At 38.4% G+C, this 13,610-nt stretch overlaps 1 protein-coding gene across 6 annotated transcripts in view; it reads left to right on the forward strand.

Annotated features, from left to right (window-relative positions):
- Nucleotides 1–13,610, forward strand: part of Brcc3 (BRCA1/BRCA2-containing complex subunit 3) — a 117,852-nt gene that overhangs the window by 63,161 nt on the left and 41,081 nt on the right. For all 6 annotated transcript variants that reach the window (XR_008219383.1, XR_008219392.1, XM_052742832.1 and 3 more), the window contains exons 2-8: nt 1,938–2,080; nt 4,659–4,734; nt 5,812–5,914; nt 6,073–6,166; nt 6,269–6,380; nt 6,626–6,732; nt 7,358–7,399. Coding sequence is in view for 4 of the 6 variants with exons in the window: in XM_052742832.1 (XP_052598792.1) it covers nt 1,967–2,080; nt 4,659–4,734; nt 5,812–5,914; nt 6,073–6,166; nt 6,269–6,380; nt 6,626–6,732; nt 7,358–7,399 (648 nt within the window). In the remaining 2 variants the exon portion in view is untranslated. The remainder of the gene's footprint in view (nt 1–1,937; nt 2,081–4,658; nt 4,735–5,811; nt 5,915–6,072; nt 6,167–6,268; nt 6,381–6,625; nt 6,733–7,357; nt 7,400–13,610) is intronic.

The following is a 13,610-nucleotide window of genomic DNA, read 5'->3' on the forward strand; positions in this document are numbered from 1 at the left end:
GGAAGAGCAATCAGTGCTCTGAATGGCTGAGTCATCTCGCCAGCCCCACAAACACTTTTAAAGCAGTTATTATAATTACTGTGAATATCTTCAAAGGTTTAATGGAAAAATATAACCACAACGTGAAGAGTAATGAAATATTTAAAAGAGAGTTATTGGATATGCAACATATTCTGTGTGGGAGTAACTAGATGTGAGCATACAGAAGAAAAATTATTGTTAGCAGCAGTTGAATTCTGTCTGCTTACTTTGTCGTTAACTCTCCACTTCTGCTGAGATGCTAGCTACAAGTCCAGAGCCTGTCCTCAGAGCTCAAACAAATACCCCCATACTACCCTTTCAGGCCTAGTAGCCATCTTTCCTGGCATTCTTCCAGAATCCCTGTGCTTTACAAGTTTAAATATGGTGCTCTACAAATTCAAAATCTACCTCATAATGCTGGAACTCTGTCATGTGACACAAAGGAACCGTCATCTAGTAACAGTCACCTGCAGGGACTGTTGGTCCTTTGCCCAGGGTGCTGGTCCCCGCTGGTCGGGAAGAAGAGGGAACAGACACCACAGCCATCTCTGTTGTGCAGTCATTCTTGTGGTAACAGTCTTTCGGAGACTCCAACTTGAACATGGGATCATCTGTGTCCAAGGCTGCCCTTGGGGCGACCACCGATGAGCCCATGGAACCAGAGCCAAAGCATCTGGCCAGTGAGTAGGAGGCTGCCACCTCTACCAGAGACCCTTTCCTTCTTTTCCCCAGCCCCTCAACACCCCATGAGGGAAAGCCCCAGATCACTGCTCATACCTTCCACTAAGCAGAGAAGAACCACTTGAGGGTTTGTTTCTGTTTTGTTTTGGGCTTGGGTTTTGGTATTTTGAGGCAGAATCTTGTTTGTAGCCCCGTCTATCCTCCAACTTGTTCCAATTCTCCTGCCTCGGCCTCTCTAGTATTAGGATCACGGACATGTGCCAGAAGGCCCAGCACCAATGACTTTTTAATACCAAATTCTAGAGTACTAAAAAGTATTTAAATAACTTAGACTAGTGACATAAGATGATAGAATTAGAATGTCAACTTCTGACTGAGGATGTATCTCAGTTGGTAGAGTGCTTTTCTAGTGTTATGAAACCCCAGGTTTGATTCTCAGCATCATATACCCAGCATATACTGGCATAAATCCAGCATGGTGGAGCACAATTGTAATTCCAGAACTCAGAGGTAGAGGCAGAAGGATCAGGAGTGAATTATTAGGTACATAGTGAATTTGAAACTAGTCTATCATATACATGAGATGCTGTCTCAATAACAAAACAAAACACCAAAACCTCTAGCTTCTTAGAAGAGTCTCATTTCCTATTTTTGCTTGTAATGACATTAACAAAAATATACATGTATTTATGTGTATATATTACTATGGGCAGGCCAGATAATGAATTCTAGGGAAATATATATTAACCCACTCCAAATGAGAGATAGATAGATATAGAGACAGAAACACACACACACACACACACACACACACACACACACACACACACACACACACACACACGAGAGAGAGAGAGAGAGAGAGAGAGAGAGAGAGAGAGAGACAGAGACAGAGACAGAGACAGAGACAGAGACAGAGACAGAGAAACAGAGAAACAGAGAAAATGAATATGAGTGCATGAAATAGTAAAATAAAAAGGTTAGCAATAGCCGGGCGGTGGTGGCGCACGCCTTTAATCCCAGCACTCGGGAGGCAGAGCCAGGCGGATCTCTGTGAGTTCGAGGCCAGCGTGGGCTACCAAGTGAGTTCCAGGAGAGGCGCAAAGCTACACAGAGAAACCCTGTCTCGAAAAACCAAAAAAAAAAAAAAAAAAAAAAAAAAAGGTTAGCAATATAAAGTGAATTGAAAATTATTTCTCAACCTGTATTTTAATGCTTTAACCATCTCTGATTAGGTCTACTACAGTACATAAACCAAACAAATATGAGTGTTGAACATCTGGCTAATGTCCTTTCTGCAAAAGCTAGGAGCAGCAGCTGGGTGGTTGTCTTCAAAGCCCTGGTCACCATACATCACCTCATGGTTAATGGAAATGAGGTTAGTGTCGTTCATGTGCAGTGTTTCCTTCTATTACAAAGAACCATAAACAGACAACTGCAAAATGTTTTTGTAAAAGGTCTCACTACCTTTTACTTCTATTAGTGGAAGGTAAAATAAGTTAATCACATTTTTTCTTTCAATTATGATTGTACCTTTGAAATCAGTATTCTTGGAAATATACCACTTATCCACTGCTAAAATAACCACTGGTAATAAGGTACATAATAGAGCGGACATTGAATATTTAGATTACTCTTCAGATTATTCAGTTTTCTTTCTTTATGTGTAAGTGTTTGGCCTGAATGTATGTCTCTGTACTGTAGCATGAATCTTAAAGAGTCTTATTAATAAAATAAAACCCAGAGCCAGGTATTGTGTTAAAGCTGGAAGATCAGAGAAGCAGAACAAGCCACAGCTACCTCAACTCACTAGTTCCTCAGCTGATCCTATTTCCTCAGACTGGAAGCCTCTGTGTCCTCATCCAAATGTGTCTCAGCTGAACTGCTGCTAGAAGCCTAAAAGCTTAACCAGGCTCTAGTTCCTGGTCCTCACACCTTATATACCTTTCTGCTATTACTTCCTGGGATTAAAGGCTCTTGTTACCACGCCTGGCTGTTTCCAGTGTGGCCTTGAACTCACAGAGATCCAAATGGATCTCTGTTTCACAAGTGATAGGATTAAAGGCATGTGTGCCACCATTTTTTGGCCTCTATATCTAATGGCTGTTCTGTTCTGACCCCAGATAAATTTATTAGGGTGCATGATATATTGGGGAATATCACCACACTGTACCACATGCATATAGTGCCCACAGAAGCCAGAAAGGGTGTTGGATTCCCTGGAACTGGAGTCACAGATGGTTGTAAGCCACCATGTAGGTGCTGGGAATTGAACCTGAGTTCTCTGCAGGAGCAACCAGTGTGCTTAGCTGCTTAGCCATCTCTCCAGCCCTCTTCAGATTATTTAGACTGGGACCCCCTTCCCACAAATGTATTACTGCATAACTGCTTTACTTTTTGAGAAAGACTGGACACCTGATGGTATTATATGCTCACCTGCCTATTTCTTTCCATATACATATTTTAACTCCACAGAACAGCTGAAATAGTCCATAACATTAAATTATTTTTTTCTACTTAAAATTCATAATTTCAGTAAGTCTTGGATTAAAATTAATATTTAGAAATTGGTTGTAATTTGATATTTAGTATAAAGTAATGGTAACTACACAGGATAGTATCTCTAAAGTAAAACATACATATGTATCATAATCGATATCTCAGAACAAGAACCATACTTACAAAAGAGATTAGTAGCACTAAAAATGTGAGGAAATTATGGAGGGGTCAATTTTAAATAAAATCTACTAACCCAAGTGAATACTAAAAAATAGAATGACATCCTTATCTTACCACATATATAAAATCATTTCCTCAAAGATGAAATATTCAGCATTAAATTTAAAGCTAAATAAAATGTAGGTGGCTGTTTTTATAGCATTTTGATAGGACAGACATCATAAAGCTAATCATAAGAACATATAATTATAGAAAAAGGCAATATAATGAGCATATTACAACATATTTAGTATTAAATCAAATGTGATGTTTACTAAGAATGCTGGATTTCAAAAACAATTCTAATATAGAAAAAAATTTTAATTTTTTTTACATTTACTATTTATTGTGTATGTGCATGGTCAGAATTGGCAATAAGTGCCTTTACCCACAGAGCCATCTTGCTTGCCTAAAAACAAATTTTAGAATGATATTTAATGAACAATACCATTTAGACAACCGTTTTATATATATTTACATATTATATATATTATAGTATGTACAATACGAACAGTGCACAGATGGAGGTGAGAAGATAGCTTTTGAGAATTGGTTCTCTTTTCACCATGTGGGTTCAAGGAATCAAATTCAGGTTATCAGGATTGATGCCAAATTCCTTTACCCACTGAGCTGTCTTACAGGCCCTATTTAGGTAAATTTTTAAAATATGCATAATATTTGTCCATGGAAGACATGCATATGAAATTCTAAGAAAATAGATTGCAAAGACTGTTTAAAATTATGATACTATATTTGTATCTAGGAGGAAAAAGAAACAGATCTTGAGGATGGGTCAAAGGCAATTTAACTGTAATGTTCCATTCTTCTTTTGTGGGGAGGGTTGAGACAGAGTCTTCACTATGAAGCCCTTGGCTGGCCTGGAAATCACTATGTAAACAGGCTGGTCTTTAACTCATAGAGATCCACCTGCACCTTTAAATTCAGCACCTCTCGAATGCTAGAATTAAAGGTGTGCATCACCACATTCGGTTGTTTCATTTCTCTTATAAAATTAACCTTGAGGTGGATACAGAAAAAAAAAAACAGCTGGTATTTCTAGTTAGTGAGATACACAGATATATCATTATTTTTGTATTGTTCTGCAATTTAGAATGAATCAAAAAACCAAAAGAGAGAGGTGGTTAGACAGAAAGTCTTGAGGGCAAAACATTTAATTAAAATCATTAATGAAATTCATCTGGATACAAAAACTAAATTTGGTACATTATGTTTGACAGCGTTTTATTCAACATCTTGCCTCTCGAAGTTCTTTGTTTACTTTACACAACTTCCTGGATAAAAGTGTCATAGAAGGTGAGATGAGTCTTTGTTTGTTTGTTTGTTTTTGTTTTTGTTTTTGTTTTTTTTTCGAGACAAGGTTTCTCTGTGTAACAGCCCTGGCCGTTCTGGAACTCACTCTGTAGACCAGGCTGGCCTTGAACTCACAGAGATCTGTCTGCCTCTCTCTCCTGGGTTCTGGGATTAAAGGTGAGCACCACTATGCCCACCAAGAAGAGTCTTTGATGGAAATATTTCTACTCGACAAAGAAGGAAAAGATCTGAAAACTATTCCTTGTTAAGAAAATGCTTCTAAGTTATTAAGGATGTGATGTGGTGAGAATTTTTTGGAGGTAAATAATCCCTTAATTCATTGACACAAATTTGAGCACTTACTAGCTTATTAATGGACTTTGCTCAATGAAGCCTTATATCCAGTCTACCAAAAATTGTCCCACATCCTTTTCTTTATGCTACTTCCCTGTTTGAGTTTTCTTTAGTCCACTTCTCACTAGCTGTGTCATTTTGTTTTGGGATCATTACCTTTTGTCAGTTCACATCAGAAGTGCATAAGAGCTGAACTTTTTGAACTTTCAGCACCTAGAACAAGACCTGACTTGTAGTAGGTACTCAACGACTAACTGTTCAGTGAATTAATAAATTGGATGAATAAATAAATCACGGTACATTTGAAGGCTGAGAAGCTAGAAGTTAACATTCTACTAAGGTCTTTTCCTGGTTTCTCTGTGAAGTATGGGGTAGGATTATTTGCTGAGGGCATGAAAGTTGAGGAGAGGTGGTAGGAGCAGACTGGGACAGTAAAGAAATGGTAAGAATTTACAATAGTTTTTATTGAACGCATGAAAGAAGCTCATACAATTCAATTATTTCTTCTGTTCGATAATGTCACCATCAACACATCAAAAGTGGTTTAAAGAAGTAAAAAATAATCTTTAACAGAATGTTTGAGAATTGTCAGATTAATGAAATAATGTCTAGCTTTTATACTTCAAGGCTATTGAAGTATACAGGTGAAGTGGACTGAAGTTGTCACATTTGTTAACATATTGCAAATAATATCATTGATTTGGAAATAACATACCTCATTTTTAGGCTATACTATGTCAACATTCATCAGACGATATAGCAGATACCTGAACGAAAAGTCGCTCGCATACAGAATGATCTCATCCGACATCACAAAAATCAAGAGAGGGTCAGTAAATATCACTAATTTGTAAGTAAACACTGAACATGTGTAGTTGACTTTGAAATTTTCACAAAACAACACATCTCTATTTTAAAATACGTATGTCATAGTGCTTCTCAAACTCTTAATTGCTGATATTTATGATATTCCTTTATCTTTTGTAGGACACATGGTGTGATGAGAACTATGAATACCAATGAGCTTCTAAACACACTTCCAGTCATTCAAACCCAATTTGATGCTCTTCTTAATTTTAATGTAAGAGTTTTAAGAAAATTAATAAGTGGAATAGTTAACTGTATCCGGGAGGAAGAATCATCTTAAACTGTTGTGGTAATTAGATAATTCTTTCTTTTTTAGGCAAATCCTGACCAACTAACTAATGGGATCATACAGTCTGCTTTTATACTACTCTTTAAAGATTCTCTTCGTCTTTTTTCAGCTTATAATGAAGGGATCCTTAATCTTTTAGGCAAGTTAAAACTTCTTTTTTAAAAGTTAAATTATTTTTAAAAGAAATTTTGGTCAAGTATAATTTATTTGTAAAAATTTTTTCTTTAGTTTCTATATTTAGATTTATATTTGTTGTAGATCCAAAATAGGAAATTGTTGAAGGCTATGTATTTTAAAATAATAAAACACCAGTACATTATACATTAAGATAAATTAATGCAGTTCTCGCTTTTCTCTCGTGTTATCTATTATTTCTATTTTTAGACAATTATTTTAACATGAGGAAGAACCAATGCAAGGAAAGTTTGGATATTTACATCAAATTTCTTGGAAGAACAGCCAAACTGACAGAATTTCTAAAGGTTGCAGAGGTTAGAAATTCATTTATATTCAAGGATTTTCTGTTGCTTTCTTTATTAGTTTAGTATCACCTTTATTCTACTATCAGCAGTAATTTCAAAACTTGATCAAAATATATATGACATAAATCTTTCCAGGCACTTGGCAATAGACAAAACAGGTCTGTGGTGAGTGAGAGAAAGAAATAATAGCAAAGGTAAGCCTATGTTTTCCCTCATGCTCAGAGTAATCCAAGCCAAACAAGGTGAATCAGTCCTAGACAACTGACAGGAAAATATCTAAAAATCAAAGATAATAAACATAAATTATCAATAAGAAGAACAACAGTATGAATAGTGGCTGACTTCTACTTGAAATAACACATTTGCATGTTAGCTAATATGTAATTTAGCTCTTCCCCAAGTATCAAAGACTCAATACAGGCAGGCCTTTTCTTTTAGAATCTATCCTTAGGTTAAGTATAATTTTGTGCTCAAATGTACATGACATATGTTTGCCTGGTCATTTTTTTAATCCAGAAAGATATATTCTTGAGGTTCTTTCTCTTTTATGTATACACAATAGCATATCTGTTAATTTTTTATTAATACTCCCTACAGTTATATGTATGCTTTCCCCCTCTTTTTGTGAATTCAGGAATTTGGAGTTGAGCAGAAAGACATTCCATATCTTTCTCAGGTCAGTGGCATATTGTATTTAAAGTGACTTTTTGTATTTGCATGTCCACTCTATTAGTCATCATCGGAGTCTCTTTTGTCATAAAATGATGTGTGTATATTTTGATTTATCTAGAAGTTACATGTACACACACATAGTGTCTCCTGGTATAATAGTTAGACCATGCTTTTTGAGTGGACAGAGATGGTTATTTTTTACAACTGCAAAGGGGTAGAATGTTAGTGACTGTCCCATAACAGTAAGAATCAAATGAGCTCAGGCTTTTTCCCTCCCCAGAAACTGGGGCTAAGTAGTTTTGATGGAGATGGGGATAATCACCCTTATATCCTTTGTGTCTTTAAGAATCAGTTTAACACCAATTTACAATGTTCTTTTGGAAGGCATTATTTTTGCAATACTGTTTTACTTTCATGTGGTGGACTGTTTTGGGATTGAACTCAAGGCCTCTCACATGTTAGTCAAGTTTTGTACCACTAAGCTATATCAATAACCTGTAGCATGAATCTTAAAAGTTCTTATTAATAAAAACAAATCTGAAGCCAGGTATTAGGTTAAAGCTGGAAGATCAGAGAAACAGAACAAGCCACAGCTTCCTCACCTCACCAGTTCCTCAGCTGATCCCGTTTCCTCAGACTGGAAGCCTCTGTGTCCTCATCCAAATGGATCTCAACTGAACTGCTTCTCAAAAGCTGAAAGCTTAACCAGGCTAGTTCCTGGTCCTCACACCTTATAAACCTTTCTGCTTTCTGCCCTTACTTCCTGGGATTAAAGACTCACTTTCTGGGATTAAAGGCATGTGTCACCATGCCTGGCTGTTTCCAGTGTGGCCTTGAACTCACAGAGATCCAGAGGGATTTCTACCTCTGGAATGCTAGGATTAAAGGCGTGAGTGCCACCATTTTCTAGCCTTTGTATCTAGTGGCTGTTCTGTTCTCTGATCCCAGATAAGTTTATTAGGGTGCACAATATTTTGGGTAACACAATACCACCACACTTCCCCTTTTTTGCCTAAAATTTTTCAAAAAAGCTTATAACTAATACAAGAAAAACTATCCAATAAGTATATACAATATATACAGTCAAGAATTACATTAACGATGTCTAGTCCACTAACATTTGACAGATTCAGATAAAAACTCCATTATATATATTAACAATGTCCAGTCCAGTAACATTTGATAAACTCAGACAAGAAAAGGATCATTACTTATCCTATTTAAAACAAGTAATTCCTTTTTAAAAGTAGATTCAATAATCTCCCTTTTTATCTTATTATATTTATATTCTCTTTTTTTCATAATAGATTCAGTAATCTACCTTTTGTCATTTTTATATCTTCTCCTTTTTCTTTTTAGAGTAGATTCAGTGATCTACCCATTTATCCTATTATTTCTTTATCTTTTTTTTCTCAGAGTAGAGTCAATGATCTACCTCATATCTATATTCTCTTCTTTCTTTTTCCTTTTTTTAAAACAAAACCTCTTAATCTAATATCCATGTTCAGCTTTTTTCCTGACCATTAACAATTAACAACTTGTAACCAACCATTGTAAACAATGACAATATCCAAAACTCATTAAATGACCAAAAACCTCCCATCCCACCTCTTGGGAATGTGGGTGTCATTTTCTTAAAATTACTTCCTGCTTTCTGGGGGTGAAGACATCTTTAGGGGATCCTGAAAAGAAAATTTTGGGGTTAATTGTCAAGTCCTGTATCATTTGTCCAGTCACTGCATAATGAGAAAGTGCAGGGCTTGTCTCAAGTCCTTGTTTAAGTAGTTTGTCAGGCTTGATCGTCTCAGCTAGCAATTTCAAAATTGTCCTGAGCAGTTTGTAGTCCAGAGCTGATCTTTCCATGGTGTTAATAAGCTTAATGGCTTTATCATAGTCCATGTGGAATCATTGTTGTGGGGTCCCATCATCCTTTTGAAGATTTCAAAGTCGCTGTTAGTGTTAGGCATGGTCATTGGTTCTCTGAAGACTTTTTTTTTTCCTCTCCTGTGGTTTGGAGCAATCATAGTCTGATAAATGTCTGTCTCTGGGAACCATGAATGTTCTTCTTTAGAAGAGAAAATCTTCACAGCAATTTCTCCCCACCATCTGTCTTGCCAAACTTTTCCAAACTGACCTTTGTTGAAGACTTCTTGTAACACGATGTTCCTGGCAATTCTTCTCTGAACAAGCAGCGGTAAACCCTTTGTCCCAGGTAGCAGCATCATTGCAGTCACCAACACGATGAGAAGAAGCCAGCAACTCGGAGCAGCAGCCACTGCCTCCCTGGTCCCACCACTGTTTGTGGCTCAGCCCCAGGCGAAGCTTCTCCTAGGTTGGCCTCAAACTTGGGATCCTCCTACTTCAGTAAATCCAACCAGTGTGCCACCACAACTGGCTGAGTGTAGCTCAGGTCTGAGCTTGGGTCTGCAAGGCCACAGGCAAGAGGCTTTTTCTTGAATTTGTACCACGAATGTTGGGCACCAGATGTAGCATGAATCTTAAAAGTTCTTATTAATAAAAACAAATCTGAAGCCAGGTATTGGGGTGAATGCTGGAAGATCAGAGAAGCAGAACAAGCCACAGCTACCTCAGTAACCCTTCTATCTGCCTGTCTGTCCATGACATTCTTAAAGTGTTCTTTTAAAATTAACATACAAAGTAATGGGTTTCATTATGGCCTTTTCATATACATTTTGTTTTTGTTGAAATTTCCTTCACTTTACTCCCCCATCATCCTGCCTCCCTCCTGCTGGTCTCCTTCCTCCCTCCAGTAGCTACTCTTCTGCTTTTATGTCGCACATATCCTATTGCTCTTTTCTTTTTTTTTCCCTCCCTCCAGGAAGACTTCTTTCTCCTCTGATGGTCTTCTTCCTAGTATTATTACACACACACACACACACACACACACACACACACACACACACACACACACATATGCACATGTGCATCTACATATGAATCTATCACCTATCTTTACACATATATAAAACTTTAAATCTAGTCAATTTTCAATTTTTCTTTTTTGAGACAGTCTTACTAAGTTGCCCATACTAGTCTGGAACTCACTATATAGCCTAGACTGTCTTCCAAGTCATGACCCTCCTGCATCAGCCTTCCTGAGTGACATTACAGGCCTGTGCTACTATGTCTAACTTTTCAACTAATCTTTAATGAGATTTAGCTACAGTTATACGTCTAGAAGCCAGGGTGGAAGGTAATACAGATCCTGATGGAGAATGGAATTTGTGAAGTAGAGGCATCTGTATCATCTCCAGCAAGGAAGCTGACAAGTTTCTGGGAAAATTTGGTTACTTAGAACATTCACAGCCATCCCTTCAGGCATCCTTACCCTAAAGGTTCACAGTGAGAACCACTGTTGTTTGAAATAATACCAGGCTTCCTTAATGAGCAGTCAGATGATCCCATTAGCAGGAAGACAAAGATTAAATAAGAATGTTTAGGTTAGTACAGGAAAAGATAAAAGAGAGACACGACCCCAGCCTCCTAGCTCCTGAGAAAAGTGAAACAAAGGCTAGAATCATGGCTTGATGTCTACAGACTTGACTTTACTGCCCTGGTTTTTATTCACGTTGGCATTCCTTGTTCTGTGGAGGTCCTGAGGGCAGCAAGGAGAACCTTTCCTGAAAACTACAACCTCAACCATTGTTGCACCACACACAAACTGACCAGTATGTGCAACGTGAATTCTAAGTAGACATCTGCCAGGAAGAATACCCAAGTGGAGGGCTCCATCTCCCACTAGGCTACCCATCTCTTTCCTTCTTACCTCAGTGCTGGTGCCTAGGATACTTGTGTTAGAAAAGTGGAGTACATGCATTGAAGATTCGCAAGAAGCAGATGAGGGTCTTATTGGCAGAAGCTCATGCAGATCCTCGGGCATTTCTATGCAAAGGAGCCCTGTTTACTGTAAGAGCTTCCTTATCAGACCCCTGGCCCTTGGCTCCCAGCCAGTATAGAAAATCTTCTGTCAAGGCCTTCAGCTGGTTGAACTACTCCCCAGTCAACTGGCTGTCTCAGGTATTCTGGAAACCCTGGAATGGAATGAAAAATTCTGGGCTTGGTGGGAGAGTGGAGCAGAAGACTGTGAGAGTGAGGTTAGCTCCACCTTGTGCTCTGTGGTCAGTGTTCTTGACAGAGGTCTCTGAAAAACAAAGTACTAGTTCAGACTGTTAACTTCTAGATTCCATGGAGAGCTGTTAAAGTCTTCCTTTGTGACTAGATTGTACTTCTAACAGGTTTTGCTCAGAGTGGATGGAAGTTAAGCTGGTCACCACTTGAGAAATCCCTTCAGATGTTACTTTTCTGAGGAGGAAAATTCTTCAGCTACTACTTCTTGCATTTAATTTTACAAAGGATCTGCTCAGTCTGCAGTCAGACATACTTTTTTTTTATCTTTTGGTAAAATAGTTCAGATATCATGTATCTGATCCACATTGCCTGTCACAGTTCCAGGGTAAAAACACGGGGATCTGATGGCTGGTTCTGCCATGGTGTTTGCCCAAGTGAATTTTACCAGTCACCACAATGTCTCCATGGTTTGAGTGACCACATGTCTAAGAAGGAGGTCTTATAGTGTCACTCTCACCCATTGCAAACAAAACACTTGCTGCTTTTAACTTTTTGGATTTCTAAACACCTTCTGACAATTGTGTCTATTAAGCTTACATGGCATTGTTCCATTGGATTTACAGCTGGCAGTGAACTGTCCAAACCAAATCAAACCGAAAATGTTTCCAACCAACATGTTCAAATACTGAAAAGTTTTGAATTTATTCTTTGGGAATTGTCCTTGAGCCATATCTATACCACTGTAACCAGTTCTTTTTCTAAATCTTCCAGCCAGCTCAGCAATTTGTATCATTTATCTTTACTCCCAAATCTCTTCTCTTCCAGTGAGCCAATTTTATCTATCCAATATAGGACATTGGTGGGGAATTTATCTTCTATGAGAGGAAGTCTTCACTTTCCATTTTTAATGGAAATGAATAATTAAAGCTACATCTACATTTATTCAGCAAATATTAGTTAAGCATGGACTGTGTGCCAAATACTTAAAATTTAACATTGAACAAAACAGAGAAAAACTCTATATTTGTTGTTGTTTCTAAAATAGTATTTCTTTTAAAAAATTTAAATTATTCTTATGCAATACATCCCAACTGCAGCTTCCCCTCCCTCCACTACTCCCAGTTCCCCACACTTCACCTCTTCCCTAGATCCAATCCCCCAACCCCCATCATCTACGCCCAGAAAAGAGCAGCCCTCCCAGGGACATCAACTGAACACTGCCTAACAAACCGTGACAAACTCTCACATCAAGGCTGGATGAAGCAATACAGTAGGAGGAAAAGAGTCCCAAGAGCAGGCAAAGAAGTCATACACACCAGACCCATTCCCACTGTCAGGAGTCCTCCTCAAACACCAAGTCAATAACCATAATATATATGTAGAGGACATAGAAGACCCATGCAGGCTCTGTGAGTTCTATGAGCCCTGGGTTAGTTGATTCTACTGGCCATGCTCTCCCTGTGTCCTCTACTCCTCTGGCTACCAAAATTCCTCTTTCCCCTCTTCCATGGAGTTCCCAATCTCCAAGGGGTGGGACCTAATGGACCTCCAACATGTCCTTTCTCTCCACCTAAAAGTTTGGATGTGCGTCTCTATATCCATTCCCTTCAACTGCAGGGAGCAGGCTTTCTGATGATGACTGCACTAGGCACTGATCTGTAAGTGCAGCAGAACATCATTAGGAATCATTTCATTGATTTATTTTTTAGACAGTCAGGTCTCTGGGCTATCCACTTTCTGGTGCCTGGTCATCCAGGTAGTGTCAGACATGGGCTCCCTTTCACGGTATGGGCCTCAAATTAGACCAATAATTGGTTGGTTACTCCCACAAGTTCTGCGCTACCATTGCCCCAACATATTTTTCAGACAGGACAATTGTAGGCTGAAGGTTTTGTGGATAAGTTGGTGTCCCAGATCCTCCACTGGAAGCCTTGTCTGGTTATAGAAGATAGAGAGTTCAGGCTCTGTATCCTCCATTAGTAGGATCACCCTTGTAGATTCCAGGGAGCTTCCATTGCACTAGGTTTCCACATCATCCCTCAAATGCCCTCCAATCCCAGTCATCTCTCCCAGTACTCTCTCCCTCCACTCCCCCACACTTGATCCCTGCAATTCCTATCCCCACT

This window comes from Peromyscus californicus, unplaced genomic scaffold (genome assembly GCF_007827085.1).
Source record: "Peromyscus californicus insignis strain IS unplaced genomic scaffold, ASM782708v3 Scaffold_10__1_contigs__length_136768540, whole genome shotgun sequence".
Taxonomy (NCBI): domain Eukaryota; kingdom Metazoa; phylum Chordata; class Mammalia; order Rodentia; family Cricetidae; genus Peromyscus; species Peromyscus californicus.